Source organism: Schistocerca gregaria, chromosome 8 (genome assembly GCF_023897955.1).
Source record: "Schistocerca gregaria isolate iqSchGreg1 chromosome 8, iqSchGreg1.2, whole genome shotgun sequence".
NCBI lineage: Eukaryota > Metazoa > Arthropoda > Insecta > Orthoptera > Acrididae > Schistocerca > Schistocerca gregaria.
In genome coordinates, this window is record NC_064927.1 from 155,932,454 (window position 1) to 155,952,760 (window position 20,307).

General features: G+C 43.4%; 1 protein-coding gene across 1 annotated transcript in view; it reads right to left on the reverse strand.

The window, feature by feature from the left end:
• Window positions 1–2,136: 2,136 nt before the first annotated feature.
• Window positions 2,137–20,307, reverse strand: part of LOC126284096 (uncharacterized) — a 50,163-nt gene continuing 31,992 nt past the window's right edge. Inside the window, exons 3-4 of the mRNA XM_049982747.1 lie at window positions 13,860–14,526; window positions 2,137–7,082 (exon numbers count right to left, since the gene is read on the reverse strand). Coding sequence (XP_049838704.1) covers window positions 6,068–7,082; window positions 13,860–14,526 — 1,682 coding nt within the window. The 3' untranslated portion in view covers window positions 2,137–6,067. The remainder of the gene's footprint in view (window positions 7,083–13,859; window positions 14,527–20,307) is intronic.

Genomic DNA, 20,307 nt, shown 5'->3' on the forward strand with positions numbered 1-20,307 from the left:
ATAGCAGTCTACATGCGTAGCAGTTAGAACAGGAGCCCTCTTGGTGACAGCAGGGTGGTACGTCTGCAACCAGGCTGAGATGTGGACATGTCCGGAGCGGGTGGTGCGCTTAGGTTCTGCCTCTTAAGTGGCGGTGGTGTAAGAAGTCGAGGTGTCCCGTCTACCCGGCTTGCAGCTCTTGACAAGGTGGTGATGGCTCTTTGAAAATGTTCGCGGGCCTCACTCTGCTTAGATGCACGGTGGCTGTTCACTATGATACCGCGCGCGGGTGCGTGCGGGTGTGCGCAGGTCGTGGTGGGGTCCGGCATAGAGTGGTTGCAGTGGTGGCGTGACGCAGTCCGTACATAACAAGACGTATGAATAGCTGTCGTAGCCGTTGTGCACAGAATTGTTGGACAACCATGCCTGGAGGCCTATGTAGATCTGAAGTGGCTTACATATTCCTGGAACTTGCAAATGAACTCCGGTTGTTCGTCCATTTCCGACAGTAGGGTGGCATTAACTCCCCTGGTAGTCGCAAAGTCTCGCGATAAAGGACTCGGTATCTGGTTTATACGTGACTCAAAGACCCAGCAGGTCTCTGGCCAGAGCAGATGTCCAACATGTACAAGATATTCCAAGGCATATAAGTGCAACCTTCAGGATCCGATGCCTAAGTTTCATCGTGCCGTTGCTGGCTGGATAATAACTGGTCGTCTGATGATTGATGTAGTCATAGAACTTACCCAACTACGAGGAGGACTGACTTTAACTGTCAGCTTCTGACGGTAGCGATGGAGCGAACAGCTGAACCAAGCCAGCAAGGTCGATGTGAAAGCGGTGGCCACCGTCACTGTTGGTAATTCCTCAGGCCATCGCGCGTATCTGTCTAATATTGTGAATATACACGGTTAATCACCTAAAACTCGCACCACAAATGCGGAAATGGGAAGTGTTACTATTAACAGAATGGACTGGTAGTCCGGGGCTCGTATTGTCAGCCACTTAACCAATTCTGACAATACTTAGAATGTGAAATTTTGCAAAAACGTAACTTCTTAAATGGAACAATGCCTATTGACCTGAGCAACTAAAAGTAGGTCACATTCCAGTGTCAGTGGCGATAGTTACAATAGTATAGTGCGAGTCCTTTCCGAGATATTGTATTTTGAAAAGTTTCCACACCGACAGTTATAGAATACCTGTGGTAGCACACACTATAGAACAACGTAAATGCATAGAATAGTTATGGGGATTCTGACCAGTAACGAGACAACTGACCATCACAGGTTCTGTTCAAAATGACCCTAGCAGTGGCAATACACGCTTCCAGTCTGGTATGCAACGACGGGTCACATGTGCTAACATTTCAGCGAAGATATCTGAGCAGTCTGCAGTAATACGTCGTTGCATATCATTGAGTGTAGTTGGTATGTCCTTGTAGACAGCGTCTTTCAGCTTTCGTCACAGAAAAAAGTGTACAAGCATCAAATCCAGGGGACAGGCTGGCCAATCCAACGATCTGGTAACAATTTGTAAAGAAATGCTGTAGTACGTAGTTCACCATCTGCTGGACAGCCATTACGTTGACACCACAGTAGCCGCCTAGTCTGCAGAGAAATGTCTTTAGCACCTATGAAAAAAGGGTCTCTGAACTGATAATTCTCTACTCCACACCACGCATTTACACTTCATGGTCACTGACGTTGCACCTGACGAAGACAACAGGACTGTTAACAGACCAATACTTTCGGCGGTTTACCTCGCTCTGATTGATTAATGTGGCTTCATCTCTAGGGGTGCTGAAAGACAACATCCGACGCCAGTGCCTCACCATAACTCCGGACATGCTTCACAGTGCTGTTCACAACATTATTACTCGACTACAGCAATTGTTGAGGAATGATGGTTGACATATTGAGCAATTCCTGTAAAGATCATCATCTTCGCTTTGTCTTACTTCGTTATGCTAATTATTGCTATTCTGATCAGATGAAGCGCTATCTGTCGGACATTTTTTGAACTTTTGTATTTTTTGGTTCTAACAAAGCCCCATGTCATTCCAAGCATGTGTGTCAATTTGTACCTCTCTATCTACATTATTCCGTGATTTATTTAATTTTCACATTTATATTGACATTTTGATCACCCGGTATATCACAAACACTTCAGCTTCACCCTTCTGTCGAAAATACTGGCTTGCTTGAGATATGGCTAAAAGTATGTTCTCCACATTTGCTGGCAAGGTGACAGCTTGCGCGAGAAGTAAGCCAGTTTCTGCTACGTTTTGTCCACCCATTGCTGGAGGCTTGCAGCAATGGCTAATTGACTGGCGTCCACCACTAACGCATTTTAGTTTCGAGCTTAGGGTGTGCCAGCAGTGCTGCTTGTACTACGGTGTTTTTAGGCTCTTCAAAAGCCGAACTTATCTCCTCAGTTTACTGTACACTAAAACTGTTCCTATCCTTGGGATCAGCCAGTGCTGTATTCAATGGTGCCAGTTCTGAAGTGCGTGGTAAATGCCAGCGGTAAAAATGAGCATTGCTGTGTATCTACGGAGCTCTTTCACTGTAGACGGATTAAGCAGCTGCAATATGGCTTCAACTTTCTCAGTGAGTGGTAATAGGCCTGCTGAAAATATTCGATGACTCAGGAATTCAAGTTCTGATCGTCCAAACACACATTCCACTGTGTGTAACACCACGTCGTACTTTTCAAAATGCTCAAGACCTTCTCCCAGGTGCTGGTGATGTTGATCCTCGCACGATGAATACACTAACACGTCGTCCAAATAGGCAAAACAAAAAGGTAAGCCCACCAAGACAGAACTGAAGAACTACCACCAGTTTTGTGCAGCATTACATAGGCCAAAGGTCATGAACTTGCTCTCGTAATAATAGCGGTCTTCGGAATGTCCTCTGTTGCAGGAGAACCTGGGTATAGGTCTTCGTGCAGTATATTAACACAGAATATAGTGACTACGTTCAGAGCGTGGTAATAATCTCTTAACCGTGGCATCGGACAGTGATTAGGCATATAGATACTAGGCTTCATCATTTTGAGTACTCAATGCAGCGCAGACGCCTACGGGCTGCTGGAAGGTAGGGTGATGTCTTCCCATATTATCGCGTCGACTTCCAGCAATGACGAGGCGTCCTGGAGACAGTCTTCTAGACCAGCGAGACACAGGCGTTCCGTACGTAGTTTTTTGCGGTGGTCCGTAACATGCAGAATTTGCTGTGGCACGCCTGGATGCCTCGTTAAGACTAGGAACTCACACAGCTGTACTCCTCGTCCGCAACCTTTATGAACTTTGTCTTACGTTTTGGCATCACGGTGATACCCAGTGGCCCTCAGTCAGGTAATATTGTCCACTTGGTGGCATTTACTACGTCCAGCAAGAGCTGGAAGTGAGCTAAAAAAATCAGCACCTATGATTACTTCGGCCACGTCTGCTACAGTAAAATCCAACATTAATTGGCGGCGGAGTCCCAAATACAACTCCACAAGCCACATGCCGTGCTTCTCACTTGCTGAATTATTTGCAGCTGACAAGCTAAACGCAGTGGACGGTCTGCAACGGCGCAATGTCGCTATGGGTATGATACAAAGATCGGACCCTGAATCTATTTAATATTTCAGGTTTGACACCCTGTCTGTAATGAACATGCGCCGGGACGTACTTGTGCAGTCGGTGGCGACTACGGCCGACAACCGTTTGCATTGGTTAGATGCAGGAGCTGGTTCACTATTAGCCTGCTCTCCGAATCTTCTGTGGCACCAGCAAGCTGGAGGACCAGCATCTGAAACGAACTGCCTGAGTCGCGGAACGGCTGCTAGATCGCTTGTGACGACGTCCTTTGTAGCGACTAGGGCCTCCTTGCGACATCAATGGGGCAGTCTGTGCGCTCAGTGTATCAACTTCTGCGATCGGAGCATCGTAATCTGCGCATGAGACGGGAAGAGAAATGGACGCACCACTACCACACGTTGTCACAGCACAAACCTGTTGCTTCGGTGCGATGGCTTCTTGGATGCGGTCAGCCAGCTCTGCAACAGCGTCCAGAGATGTCTGTCTGCGATGTGACGATAGCCTTCACCTGTGTGGGCTAATACATCTTTGTTAATACATAAAATTCATTTGATTATTAATGTTTGGGCAATAAAAAGTACCTCCATAGCCATCGAACTACCAGCTTTCCCCACCGATCTATTATTTTTACATCTTATTGGTTCACAAGAATTTCATCCAGTAAACGACGCACTAAATTTTCGGGTGGTTTGAGGGCTTCATGCTTAGTTTGCAGATACTTTTTAAGAGACTCATTTACTTAACTATCAATACCTTATACATCTTTTCAAATGATGTGGAAAACCAGTTTTGAACTCTTACAAAAACATTTCTAAGCTGCTGAGAATGACAAGAAACTGCAAGCAGTGAGAAGAAATTCTCAGGAATACTTAAGCTGTTTGGATGTGAGAGGTTACAGCTGCTCACTTACGAACTTAACAGCTATGGAATACTCCACAAGGGAATCCACCCAAAAACTGTCAGAAGGGCAACTGATGTTTTCTGAACGCTGTTTACCTGATCTAAGCAGCAGTTTGAAAGCTGCGCATGTCACAAAATCACAGAAACTGCAAGAATAAAGTTGAAATAAAGTTATGAAAAAAAGAACGAAGCGAAGAAGTATATTTAAAGACCCACTATAAGTGGACTAGTATATGTATACAAGTAAGGGCTATTATCAAGGCGGACCTACCTTCAGCCTTTGAAAATTAATGTCTTCCGGAACCTTTGGTGATAGAAACAATAAACTGGGCAGTAACAGCACTTTACCAGCGGTGTCAAAAAACAGAATTTTTTACAAACAAAATACAGTTTGAATAATAAGCCAGGATACTGATTACTATGATTAAAAATAATTTAATTGAATGAAATTTGAAAAATATAATGCCAATATATGATAAATCAGCGTAACTATCTTTAGATAAGCAATTTCTTAGTTTTATGTAGTTGATAACAGGCAATGCTAAGATTGAGTAATCACATAATGTGCAAATAAACTAAGTGTCTCATGGACACCACATAACAGCTTTTAATATTCTTGTCGAGAGTAAGACAACATTTTTATGCGTTTCTGAAAGACAGATTGATGACTATAAAAGAGATGTGGTCATATTTGTCAGGGCACTCCGATGTGAGCACTAGATGACAACCGGAGGGACCTGGTCAGGTGCGCGACCTATGTATAACTTCGAACAGTTTTTAAAAAAATTTTGTTAAGCCAGGTCTAGTGAAAAATTCTACCAGTGCCTGAGGACTTAAAAATGCCTGAAATCGGTTCTGAGGGCAATCAACTGCAGTATGGTGTTGAACACTCAGTAAATATTTGTACCAGTTCACAAACAATATTTTATCAATTGAGTCTCAAGGAGTTTATGATTTCATCGAAGACCGCAAGTGAGCAGATTTTCATTTTTCTTTCCAAGAAATTGCACCTTCCACTTGAGTGCTGAACTGTTGACAGCAAGGAAAATCTATCCGCTGATGAACTCCTAGTTCGTACAAACGTATGAAAAACGATTTATTTACTGAATTATAGGCACACTGTGTTTAATACTGTTACATTCCTCCAGGCGCATCCTGCCGACAATTTAATTCCCCTTCAAGCGTCAGTGTCGTAATCTTCCGATGCTGAGTGTGTGAGGCTCAGCCCCTCGATGTATGCATAGCCAACGAACGCATAACGACAGATTGAAAGGTTTTGCTAGTTAACGACGATTCGGTGATCAAGCTGTCATTGAAGTTTTTTCGAAAAAAATCAGTGTACTTCGAGATGCTCACAAAGTCTGTTAAACCGACTGCAGAAAAAAATTACAGTCTTTAACGTCACACCAGTTCAGACCCTCCACAAAATGTACTACAGAAGATTTTTAATTAGCCCATGTAAATATCCTTCACAGTAGTGACTAGATCGCTAACTGGCGGTTCTCTTCAGAATTGAACATTCACATCCATATATATGATGGGATATCTCTGGTCCATTGACACTATAGCGTATGTCTGTACCAATGGTGATACGTTTCACTGGGATGGTGAAATAGCAGTCGCTACGCCGCTCTGTACGAACTGCCAAGGCATCGAATGATTTTTCACTGCAACTAAGTTCGTTTTTCCAGGGGTTTGAGCAAGTCCCATGATCTTAAGCCTGAGAAGGCGCTGCACCAATGCAATCATTCCATCTATACCACTTGGTTGCGACGACTCCTCTTGGCCTTGATAGGCAGTGTCACACGCTTTACAAGATCGCTCACTTCCTTGGCAGGTGCTGAAACGTTGTTCTTTTGACAGGAGGTCGGAGGTGCTAGAGCCCAAATGGGAACCAGAGAAATTCGTCTGAGGTTCTTGCTGGGATGGTGCAACAGAGGTCACCATGTCGCTTTGTACTATCTGGAAAGATATTGGCTGACATTCCACTCCATTACCTCCAACTGTGTCCATTTCTTCTGCGTTCAGAGCATGCACCAGTATAGGATATCTGAGGAGGCGCTGCGCTGTTGCAGTCACCCTGTCTAGGCGATCCTGTTTCGAGGCTTCTGATCGGATTTGCTGAGTTGCATCAGCTGCCTCTTTCCCGTGACATGTGCTGAAGCGACATTCCTGTGACAACATGTTTGAGCCACAAGCGTCCGAATGGAGTCCAGGAGAGTCAGTTAAAGGCTTCTGATGTGGCAGCAGAACGGGGCTCGTTCTTGTTCTATCTGTTGTCCCACCAGCTGGAAAGTGTTGCGGTGGAGGGTGGTCTACTATTGTTGATAGAAGGACCTCTGCATTACCTGAATGCTCTTTAGTTTTAACTCCAGCACTCGATAATTCTTCTTCTGCGACAGTAGCATAACTAGACTGAGTACTAAGGCTTTCAGGGACATAGGCCACTGTGTTTTGCGTATCTTCTGCGAGACAACTGGCCAAGTTACTTAAGTCGAGCTCCTGTTGCAAGCCTTCGCCTTCACTGTTACTGCTTTCAACAACAGCATTGTTACATGTAATGGCACGTTCATTCCTCAGGCATGGTGATTGAGGAGACTCTCCCATAAACCTGTAGAAAGAGGTATTTATTATTTTGCTATAATTACCAAGCACTACATATGTTTGTTTAATTCGAATATCTAACAGTAAGAAACTCCTTATCTAAAACAAGCAAAAAGCATGTACATATTTCTCATAGATATGTGTTGAAGTAAAACACATCCTATGTTAAAATTGCAAACCTATTCCTAAATAATAATAATCGTGAAACAAACGACAGTAATGAAAGCTGTCACATGTGCTGTCCACTAATATGAACTACTTTAACTTGGATTGACGACTGCAAGAGATACTGAGACCTGACAGTCTGTTGCTGCACTGACAGGTCCTGTTTCATTTTCATACTGAGTTCGACTTGTTTCAGTCTCAGCCCCCCCTCCTCGCCCGCGCAAAAAGAAAAAAAAAGAAAGGTTGAGAAGGTTGGTGAACACGGAAGCCATTTTGTGTTTCCCATATACCCGATATAGCCATCTCCAAATGTTCTGCCACAAAGGTCTAAAGGTCTATTTGGGAGAAACTACGGACATTGTTAGTTGGTATCACATGACTTCTTACCATACATGAATAATTTAAGTGTTAACATTGTAGATTAGGCCTTATGGTGACTGTTATTGACATTAAATGCAGCAACAAGTTTTCTGTCATCAGTCGCTGTTTATTTCCACAACGCGTTTCAAAGGTTTAAACTTCCACTATCAGGTGGATTTATATTTGTTACTATGACATGCGTAAGCGAGTGTACGCGCGTGCTTGTCGATTTTTTGGAGAATTTGTAACACTGTATAGTGGAGAAACAGAACACTATTTCAGAACATGGTTTTGGATTTCTTTTGTCAAAGTACTGAACCTATATCTAACGGTAAAAATAAATAAGTAAAATAGAGTACCTCCAATCGTCACAGACTCCTTTCACTGTCTTATCACATGTGTACTGTCAATTTGTAAACAAATATGGCGTCTGGAAACTATTAGGTTCTAGGATAATATAGCACAAGAGAAATATCACAAAGTACGAAGAATATCCAACATAGCAACATTATTAAGAGAATAAGTTTTAAAGGATTTTGGAATCTTCGGTTTGAGGTGTTGAATACATGCAGTAGAATAAATATTTCAGGTGGTATATAAACCCGATTTTCTCAAGTTAATATAGCTTAAAGTTCATGTTAGTTTATATAATCAGGAGACGTTTTAAACTTTAATTACTATAATTTTTGGCTACAGTGGTAAAATTATACAAAAACAACAGTTTTGGTTGGGATTCACATATACGAATAAATGGCTGGAGGCAGAAAAAGTGAGAAGGGGAGAGAGGGTGGAAGGAGCAAACTTTCCATAGCAGGGGATTCGTAAGATTATATCTGTTACATGTAATAACTACCGTAAGGCTGGGGTAATACACTGATTAATGATTTGAAATATGCAGAGGGAAATTAAAAATATTAAGTGTCATGTAATAATTTGTGTAATGTAATATCTTGTACAGTCACCTTTTATTAACCTGACACTCTCCACATCATTATACAGTGTCGTATTCATGATCTATGCAACAAGTACTAATCTAATCTACGTATCTGCTGCAACCGACATCCACTTTAACGTTCGTACAGCAGCCAAGCTTTGGCCATCCTCTACAATTGGTATCCCTCACTTCTAATACCAAATTTACTATTCCTTTTGTTCACATGGTGTGTCCTGTTTAATTGGTGTCTTCTTTTAGTCAAACTGTGCCACAGATTTGTTCGCCATATCGATTCAGCACCTCTTCAATGATTATCGGAATCTACCTACCCCATCTACAGCATTATGCTGTAGCACCAAAATTCACTTCCGGAGAAGCCTCCATTCTAGAGAATTGTCTTCAGAAGAGACTTCCTAATAGTTTTCTATGTTAAAATTCATATTCAGTCTTGTATTCTTTATATTGTCCACTTTTTAAACTCTACTCGGCAGCCTTCAAGTATCTTGCCGCCCAAATAGACTAACTCGACAGTTCCTCTGTTCAAGAGCTCTTGCAAGATCTTTGCCGATTGATAGACAATGCCACAGGCAGACCTCTAAGGTGGTTTTTCTTCTCCCTGAGCTGTCATTCTCCTACCCAATTTCTTCTTTGTTTTATGTACTGCTTGCACACCGTAAAAATTTAATACTGGCGATAGGGTAGGACCAGCTCTCTCCATTCTTAACTATTAATGATCTTTCTTGTCATTTTGCACCCTGTTTTGGTACTAGTTGTAGATACGCTTTCGCCTCCGATATTTTAAACGTGTTCTTCCAGAATTCGTACGCGTATTTAATTTGCCGTTACCAAAAGTTTTCTCAAAATCTACAAAGCTACAGACATTGAGGAACATTTCGTTATCTACTAATTCACCCCCCTCTCCCCCAGGAACCACTAACTTTGCCGAGATGTGATAAAATACATGGAGTGAAAGTTTATATCTTGCAAAAAAATAAAAAACTGCATTTATGAGAGTTTAAGAACATGAAAGGGAATCAGTGGTTGATAAGTCAGTGACACTAAACTGTAGCCTATCACAGATGTTATTCTATTTCTATAACCAGTAAGCAGGAATCCCAAGGGAAACATGGAGTAGGAATAAAAGTTCACAGAGAATAAATAAACGCTGAGTTTTGCCAGTGACATTCTAATTCTGTCAGATACTACAGGACTTGGAAGAACAGCTTCATGTTGAAAACGAGATAAGAACATCAACGTAAGAGACACAAGGGTAACGGCATGCATCATAATTAAATCAGGCGATGCTGAGAGAATTAGAGTAGAAAACGTGACAGTGAGTTGCTATTTAGGCCACAAAATAACTGATAATGGCCAAAGTAACGGATATAAAAAATTCAGACTGGTTACAGAAAGAAAAACGTTCCTAGAAAACAGGTATTTGTCAGCATTTGACGAACTTGTATTAGGAAGTCGTTTCTGAAAGGTATTTGCATGGAGGAGCTGAAACGTGGATGATAAGCACTTCAGGCAAGGAGAGAACCTCTTGCAATGTTGTGTTAGGTAAGAATGTTTAAGACAGGTAGCTCAAGTAACTAATGAGGAGACATTGAATCGAACAGAGGAAAAAAATAAGGGGCAATTTGCCTCTAAGAGATGAAATCGGCTGATAGTAAATATCCTGAAGCATCAAGGAATTGGTTGGTAATGGACGTAAGTGTGGAGGATAAATAATGTAGATCAACACTACCGCTTGAATACAGCAAGCAGGTTTAAATGGACGTCGGTCCCGTCGCCCTCGTTATTCAGACGTGAGACCGCTTTCAAAACAGTGTAGCGTGGAAAGTTGCATCAAACCAGTCTTCAGGCTCAAGAGCATGACATCTAGTGGAAGTCTTACGGCTATTTTTTGGATAATATTATTTGTAAAATTATCCAAAAAACTGACGTTTATTTGTACCCCCATGAACACTGCCGTTGGTGAGGAGGCTTGCGTGCCTCAGCGATACAGATAGCCGTACCGTAGGTACAACCACAACGGAGGGCTATCTGTTGAGAGGCCAGACAAACGTATGGTTCCTGAAGAGGGGCAGCAGCATTTTCAGTAGTTGCAGGGGCAACAGTCTGGGTGATTGACTGATCTGGCCTTGCAACACTAACCAAAACGGCCTTGCTGTGCTGGTACTGCGAACGGCTCAAAGCAAGGGGAAACTATAGCCGTAATTTTTCCCGAGGGCATGCAGCTTTACTGCATGGTTAAATGGTGATGACGTCCTCTTGGGTAAAATATTCCGGAGGTAAATTAGTCCCCCATTCGGATCTCCGGGCGGGGACAACTCAAGAGGACATCCTTACCAGGAGAAAGGAAATAGGCGTTCTACGAATCGGAGCATGGAATGTCATATCCCTGAATCGGGCAGGTAGGTTAGAAAATTTAAAACGGGAAATGGGTAGGTTAAAGTTAGATATAGTGGGAATTAGTGAAGTTCGGTGGCAGGAGTAACAAGACTTTTGGTCAGGTGAATATAGGGTTATAAATAAAATATCAAATAGGGGTAAATCTGGAGTAGGTTTAATAATAAATAGAAAAATTGTAATGTGGGTAATCTACTACAAACAGCATAGTGAACGCATTATTATGGCCAAGATAGATACGAAGACCACGCCTACTACAGTAGTATACGTTTATATGTCAACTAGCTCTGCAGATGAAGAGATTGATGATGTGTATGAGGAGATAAAATAAATTATTCAGATAGTGAACGGAGACGAAAATTTAGTACTCATGGGTGACGAAGTTGAAAGTAGGAGAAGGAACGTAGGTGAATATGGAATGGGAGTAAGCTGGAGGAAGCTGAATGGTAGAATTTTGCACAGAGCATAACTTGAAACTTACTTTCGCGGGCAAGTGCTCTACCAACTGAGCTACCCAAGCACGACTCTCGCCCGCAAAAGGCAAAGGTCCTGAGTTCGAGTCGCGGTCCGGCACACAGTTTTAATCTGCCAGGAAGTTTCGTATCAGCGCACAGTCTGCTGCAGAGTGAAAATCTCATTTTGGAAAGAGCGTAACTTAATTATAGCTAATACTTGCTTTAAGAATCATCAAAGAAGGCTGTATACATGGAAGAAGCCTGGAGATACTGGAAGGTCTCAGATAGATTACACAATGGCAAGACAGAGATTCAGGAACCAGGTTTTAAATTATAAGACATTTCCAGGGGCAGATGTGGAATCTGAACACGACCTATTGGTTATGAACTGCAGATTAAAACTGAAGAAACTGCAAAAAGGTGGGAAATTGAGGAGATGGGACCTGGATAAACCGAAAGAACCAGAGGTTGTAGAGTTTCAGGGAGAGCATTAGGGAACGATTGACAACTGTGGGAGAAAGATATACAGTAGAAGAATGGGTAGCTTTGAGAGATAAAATAGTTAAGGCAGCAAACGATCAGGTAGGTAAAATAGAAATCCTTGGGTAACAGAATAGAGATTGAATTTAATTGATGAAAGGAGAAAATACTAAAATGCAGTAAATGAAGCACGCAAAAAGGAATACAAACGTCTCAAAAATGGGATCGACAGGAAGTCCAATGGCTAAGCAAGGACGACTAGAGGACAAATGTAAGAGTGTAGAGGCTTATCTCACTAGGGGTAATGTAGATACTGCCTACAGGAAAATTAAAGAGACCTTTGGAGATAAGAGAACCACTTGCATGAATATCAAGAGCTATGATGAAAACCAGTATCTAAGCGAAGAAGAGAAAGAAGGAATGTGGAAGGAGTGTATAGAGTGTCTGTACAACTGCGATGTTCTTGAGGACAATATTATGGAAATGGAAGAGGATGTAGATGAAAATGAAATGGGAGATAAGATACTGCGTGAAGAGAGTGACAAAGCACTGAAAGACACGGAAGTGGACACCAGTTCATTAGAACTACTGATAGCCTTGGCAGAGCCAGGCCTAACAAAACTCTACTATCTGGCGAGCAAGATGTATGAGACAGACGAAATACCCTCAGACTCCAAGAAAAATATCATAATTCCAATCCCAAAGAAAGCAGGTGTTGACAGGTGTGAAAATTATCGAACTATCAGCTTAATAAGCAACGGCTGCAAAATACTAACACCACTTCTTTACAAACGAATGGAAAAACGGGTAGGAGGCGATCTCGGTGTAGATCAGTTTGGATTCCGTTGGTACACGAGAGGCAATACGGGCCCTACGACTTATCTTCGAAAATAGAGTCAGGAAAGGGAAACCCACGTTTCCAGCATTTGTAGACTTAGAGAAAGCTTTTGACAATGTTGATTGGAATACTCTCTTTCAAATTGTGAAAGTGGCAGGGGTAAAATACAGGGAGCGAAAAGCTATTTACAATTTTTATAGATACCAGACGGCAGTTGTAAGAGTCGAGGGGCATGAAGGGGAAGCAGTGCTTGGGAAGGGAGTGAGACAGGGTTGTAGCCGCTCCCCGATGTTATTCGATCTGTATATTTAGCAAGCAGTAATAAGAAACGAAAGAACAATTCGTAGTATGTATTAAAATCCATGGAGAAGAAATAAAAACTTTGAGGTTCGCCGATGACACTGTAATTCTGTCAGAGACAGCAAGGGACTTGTAAGAGCAGTTGAACGGAATGGACAGTGTCTTGAAAGAATGATGTAAGATGAACATCAACAAAAGCAGAACGAGGATAATGGAATGTAGTCGAATTAAATCGGGTGATGCTGAGGGAAATGAGAAAGTAGGAAAGAGCTTTGCTATTTGGGGAGCAAAATAACTGATGATGGTCGAAGTAGAGAGGATATAAAATGTAGACTGGCAATGGCAAGGAAAGCGTTTCTGAAGAAGAGAAATTCCCATCGATTATTTGAGTCAGGAAGTAGTTTCTGAAATTATTTGGGTGGAGTGTAGCGATGTATGGATGTGAAACGTGGACGATAAATAATTTACACAAGAAGAGAATAGATGATTTCGAAATGTGGTGCTACAGAAGAATGCTGAAGATTAGATGGGTAGATCACATAACTAATGAGCAAGTGTTGAATAGGATTGGGGAGAAGACAAGTTTGTGGCACAACTTGACTAGAAGAGGGGATCGGTTGGTAGGACATATTTTAAGGCATCACGGGATGACCAATTTAGTATTGAAAGGCAGCGTGGAGGGTAAAAATTGCAGAGGAAGACGAAGCAGTTTCTGAAGAATGTAGGTTGCAGTAGGTACTTGGAGGTGAAGAAGCTAGCACAGAATACAGTAGCATGGAGAGCGGCATCAAAGCAGTCTCTGGACTGAAGACTACTACAACAACATTATTTGTAAATTACCTTTCCGTCATGTCGAGAGCGAGAGGCGACAGTCTGTACTGCGAAAGCTCTTCCACCACCTCGTCCAGCAGCAGTATCTTCTGCCGCATGAGTTCAACGTCGCTGCTTTCTGCACGACACTCCGTGTCTGAGGTAGCACCCAGCGCTTCTGAGTCTGCCGTGACGACACGTCTGGAGCGTGATGCTTCTGGGCTGAGGAGGTGCTGCGCCATTTTCCTCGTGGTGTCCGCCAGCTGCTGCAGCTTCTCTGCCAGAAACAGAGCCTCTGGCGTGGCCTGCATCGACTTCCGGCCACTGGGGGCAGGATCCTCTAGCTCAGGCTCTGCGATCTGCACGCTCACTTCAGAATCTCGCGACTGACCCATCAGCCCCTGTAACCGGTGCTCCTGTGGTTCTAAGATGCCTTCGTTTGGAGTCGACCCACAGTTCGCAACGCCATTGTGACAGTACTGCATTTGTCCGAGGTCACAGGCACACTGGTTTATATTTTGCTCCATGTTCTGCCACCACGATTTGAGGCCCTTGTAGCTGTACTCGCGCTCTAAGAGCGTTAGTGAAAGGTCCTTACCACTTTCCGACTGCTCTGCCGACTCAGTGGCATCAGCCCACTGATGCTGCCCTGACTGACGAGTATGGTCAGCTTCCGTAGACCCATCACGAGATCCCCCTGAAATTTCATCACAGTTACTGTCACGTAAAAAGTTGAGTCACGGGAAAATTAAAGCATTCACAGTGCCTGGAACAGTATCTGTAGTAGAACCTTTGTACGCAACCCCCCTCTCCCCCTCTCATTTAGCGCTATCTGCTGTCCCTGTGCTTTGGGAAGCTACGTCCTCGTAAGTTTATTGTGCTACTCGGCATAAGCTAATTTACATTACATTTCTTAACACTATAAGTACTGCACATTTAGTGCAGCATTTGCAATTCGAAGGACTAGGTGCTCTACCTGTAGAAACACACATTATCATAATACCATTTTCTTTCCACAAGATGTCTTTCTTGATCATGATTAATTACTGTTGTCCTTTACAAATCTTATTCTGAAAACAGATACATCCATGACACATGAAGTTTGGAAAGTAAATATGCACATTTTATCCCATTTTCTCACCATCATTTAACTGGGTGTAAGTTATTATTTTGAAATGAATTTAACATCAGTAGGCGACTCCTTTTAAGAGCTTACAGGAGTGTTTTAGTACATAACCTTATTTGGACATGTCCAAAAAGAACAGACACCACATCCATATAAGTATATAATTCTGGCAACACCGGCCATGATCTCCTCCTGTGCGGATACACACATTCTCCGAACTCTTACGGAACTTGATAAGAATGTCTCCTACGAGTAATGAGTGTGTTTGGGAGGGACGCAACGAATGTAGTGTGTGAACATACAAGGTGAGTATGTGGGTCTCGCGCGAGGCGTGCGCGAGATGGCCCCTGTAGTCGAGCTATCCTCTGTGCCCTCGGTGGCTCAGATGGATATATTGTCTGCCATGTAAGCAGGAGATCCCGGGTTCGAGTCCCGATCGGGGCACACATTTTCACCTATCCCCGTTTATATATTTCAACGCCCGTTAGCAGCTGAAGGTATTAAAACAATTATAATTTTGTCTTAGTACTTGTTACCAGGCACACACTGTTTGTGACATCGGCCATTGTGTTATGCAACCTGGCCAAAGCAAGAGTGACACTTCTTGCACGTGCAGTCCAGTGAAGCACTTAGGATCGAACTAGGCTAGGTATGTACGGCAGTGAGTGACTTGCAGTCACTGGTTACACCCAGAAAAAGTCTTCAGTGACCATCCAACAGACATCTGAAGTAGCTCACACATGATATGGCCTCAACGAAAATTCATCCACAACAGAAGAAAGTCTTTTTTCTCTCTCCTGGAGTTTTGTAAAATTCGTTCTGGGTTTGCCTTTGTACCACCAATATCATTATTTCTTAATTTTCACAGATGTTGCATAGCTGCCTCATTTCCTATGATAAAAAAGGAAGCCAAAAATGTCCATTCTAAAAGCATTTGCAATGTATTACCGGACGAGACGCTCAAGCCGCCGCCGCACCCCCCCCCCCCCCCGTCCCACACTAACACAATAGTCGCCTGACAACAGGGCTAGCAATACCATCTGGTGCCAACACCCTTACGTAGGGACACCCCTGGTGCATTCACCCAGTCTCTATTGTATGTCCACACACGTATCGGACGGGCGCTAACCCAAACAAAATAATTGTCAGCTTGGGAGGAAAGCAGTCGTTCGCAAACAAAGCCAGAGATGAATGGAGAGCTCCAAAAGGCACGGGGGCGCCAACACACGTCTTCTACAAATCACTTTCTTGGCGCAGGTATGTGTGGTCTTTTCACCACGAGATCTGTGGGTGGTACGAAATAGTCAAGACAAGAAGAACAAGACCGGCCGATCCCAAATAAAAGTCAAAATATGTATGAAAGAACGTTCTGCCCACCAAAAACGGCACTACCAGACTGAAGGCTACAATAAAAGCTATGGAAACAGTGTTTTCCAAAATCTCTCTTCCTGGTTGCAATCTTCGTTTCAACTAATGTCTGTGGAAGAAAATACAAGAACTACGATTAATGTAGGAATACAGATACGGAGAAGTGAGATTGTCTTGCCGCATGTGTGCTACAGTGGCACACATTCCACTGAACAGCGCCTTTTAAGTGTGGATGGTAACAATGGAAGAAATGCCCAGTGAAGGAAAGATCATAAAAATTGCTTATTGTGCGGTCAATCAGTGGATGGAAAATCTTAGTATACCAACTGAAACGTGGAATTTATTTTTAACCTACATCGGAAGATCATGAATGCTAAGGTTGGCATAGGAAAACAAACTGCTGAACAGACAAACATCTGAACATAAGCTGCAGGAGGAAACACTAAATGCTACACTTTAAATTAAAAAAGATTTCATTTGCATTCCTCTTCGAAAGTACATATAAATCGACTCGGTTCAAATGGCTCTGAGCACTATGCGACTTAACTTCTGAGGTCATCAGTCCCCTAGAACGTAGAACTACTTAAACCTAACTAACCTCAGGACATCACACACATCCATGCCCGAGGCAGGATTCGAACCTGCGACCGTAGGGGTCGCGCGGTTCCAGACTGAAGAGCCTAGAACCGCTCGGCCACACCGGCCGGCTATAACCGACTCGGGAGACATAAGAAGATGCTCAAAATCTTTCTTACAGAATACTGAATGAGAAATTAAAATTCATATAATGAGAAAGTTTCATCATTTGCTGCAGCAGTAGTGTACAAAAAAGGGTAAGAACAAATCATTTAAACATGCCTATATACCATGTGGATAGCCAGTCCCAAGCCTGGACAAAATGTTATGGGATGACATCACAAAACAGTCGGCAGAGCGTCTCCCATTGCTGCTCCTCCTTTGATGGCTAGAAATATGACAGATAAAATATTTGTGATCGGAAACACCGAAGTTACGTATATATACAGTCACAAAGTCCACGGTCGGAAAGCCAACGACGACGCTGTATCCTATTTTCGAGGTTTTCGTGGCATCTTTTCGCAAGATAACGCAAGACCTCATGTCGCTCATGCTGTTCTCACCTATCGCGATACAGCGGGTGTTCGACCAGTACCCTGGTCAGTACATTTTCTGAATCACTCACCCACTGGAAACGTATGCTGTAGGTCCATTCCCGAGAACAGACATAACCACTGACCAGCAACTACAATTTATGAACTTTAGCAGGGAGCTGAAGCAACAGTGAATGGCGTATCCATACGTGTCAACCAAGCTCAGTTCATTTCGATGCCCAGAGGTGCCAGCTCTGTGTACTGCATCTCTCTCAGGATGCCACTGTACTACAAAAAATCTTAACCATGTATATTTCATACTGCACTACATATCACACCAAGTAAATTTTCATTATTTCCTATACGTCCCTGTTGCAATTTTTAGTGGGCAGCTCGGGCTACGTCGCTATTACAACAGCAGTTCATTGGTCTAATAATTACAATATTGTGGATACAGATATGTCATGCTGAAGGTTTTTCGAAGTAGGTCTATGATGAAAAAACATCTGCCGGTAAACTGCAGAAGACATCCGAGCATAAGCAATGACGCAGTCACTGCCGTAGAGGGCTGGCCCAGTTGCTGCAGCCACAGATACAACCTTGATATCTGACACATCCACAGCTACTCATGCGCTGAAACGTTTCACTGAAACTCTGACTACCAATGCTGTGTGTTTGCAAGTAATAACCAATACCAAGGTAGCCGCCTTTATTTAATTATTATATTGAGTATATTGTTCCCTTTCGTTTTTAAACAATGTCTGACGCATTTTTTGTGTTCTAATGTTAATTACACTATGAAGTATCAGCCTGGTTTGGGCTTCATCCTCCCATTTTAATTCTAGATTTATACGCAATATTTTTTTCTTTGTTAGTATCAAATTTGTATTTTGTCAATCGATGAGGGATTATTAGGTTCAAATGTCATTTCTTTAGTTAATTTCATTCCACAGTTTCTCTTGCATTCAGAATATTATGGTAGTACATGTATGTGAGAAATTTATAACCTAATGTTTCCTGGAGGCTTGCCAGCAGCGGGGCGTGGAGCAGCCAGGCGGGAAGTTGGCTGGTTGGTTTAAAAGGGGGAGAGGGACCAAACCAATAGGCCATCGATCCCTCGTTCCGATTAAAATAATTCCACAAGGGTGGGAGTAAAATAATCAAGACATACAAAACACAAATTGAAGAAAGGAGAAAACCACAAGAATGACACAAAGGCAAAAAACACAAATGGACAAAATCGGACCAAAAAAATCACAGAGAGACGCCAGAAACATGTAGAATAGATCGAAACAAGAGAGCAGATCACCATGGCTGCCTGACCATGAGAATAAAAAGGACAAGCGAGCCACTCTGCAACACATTAAAAACCTCCACACAAAAGCACTAGAGTGGAGGACACAGAGGGACAAAGGAAATGCGCTAAAAGTCAGATAAAATGATAAAATCCACCCTTACGAATAAAACGTAAAACTAAAGCTGCTGTTGTGGCACTGTCGCTCAACACCGAAGGTAGAGTGCTGGGAAAGTTAAAAGTCCGCCACAGAGCGGCTAAAAGTGGACAGTCCAGCAAGAGATGAACGACCATCATTTTTGAGCCACAGCACGAGTTAGGTGGGTCCTCGCCACAGAGTCGGTAACCATGTGTTAGCCATGTATGGCCAATGTGGAGCCGGCAGAGGACAACTGACTCCCTGCGAGAGGACCGCATGGAAGACATCCACACATACGTAGACTCCTTAATGACACGCAGTTTGTTGTGTGTACTGTAACGCCATTCCATTTCCCGATGCCGAAAAACCCAGGGGTGTAAGACAGAAAGCAGGTCAGCTTCGGAGATGCCTACTTCCAGAAGTGGTTTCCGCATAGCCTGTTTGGCCAGCCTGCCGGCAAGTTCGTTGCCTGGGATTCCGACGTGATTTGGGGCCCACACAAACACGACTGAACGATGGCACCGTTCCAGGGCATAGATGGACTCCTGAATGGACGCTACCAAAGGATGGCGAGGGTAGCTTGTAGGCTGTTCAAGGAGCCAGCACACAGGAGAAATGACTCAACAGGGCATGAGCGGATGTGCTCAAGAGCACGAGATATGGCCGCCAGCTCTGCAGTGAAAGCATTGCAATCATCTGGCAAGGAGTGCTGTTCAATATGTCCACCATTAACATACACAAAGCCCACGTGACCATCAGCCAACTACCAATCAGTGTAAACCAATTCATGACCCTGGTACATGACGATAATAGAGAGGAAGTTATAGAGAGCCGAAGCGTTAACAGCGTCCTTAGAGCCATGTTGAAGATGCAGAGGAATCAGCAGCCTTGGTGTACACCATGGAGGTGCACATGAATGGACCTCGAGGAATGGTTGTAATGTGAAGGACTTCAGTTCAGACAGAAGGGATCGGACGCGAACCGTCAAAAACCCTGACGTGGGCCACCGATGTGCGAGATGGGCTGCCGTGCTTGGGAAAAGGAGACGATAATTCGAAAGCGCACGAGAACTACAAACGTGTGCGGCGTTACTGGCGAGCAGTTGTGCATGCCTCACCTTCAATGGAGGGACTCCGGCCTCCACCAGGACACTGGTAACCAGACTCATTCTAGAAGCTCCTGTCGCTAGGCGAACGCCACAGTGTGGCACTGGGGCGAGTAAATGCAAAACTGAAGACGCCACAAAACCGTAAACCAGACTCACGTAGACAAGGCAGAATTGAACAAGGGCTCTGTAGAGCTGCAGAAGCTTAGAGCGATCTGCTCCCCAGTTGGTGTCGCTCAGGCAGCGGAGGGCATTGAGGCGCTCCCAGTACTTCTGCTTAAGATGACGGAGGTGAGGTAGCCATATAAATCGGACGTCGAAAACCAGTCCCAAGAAT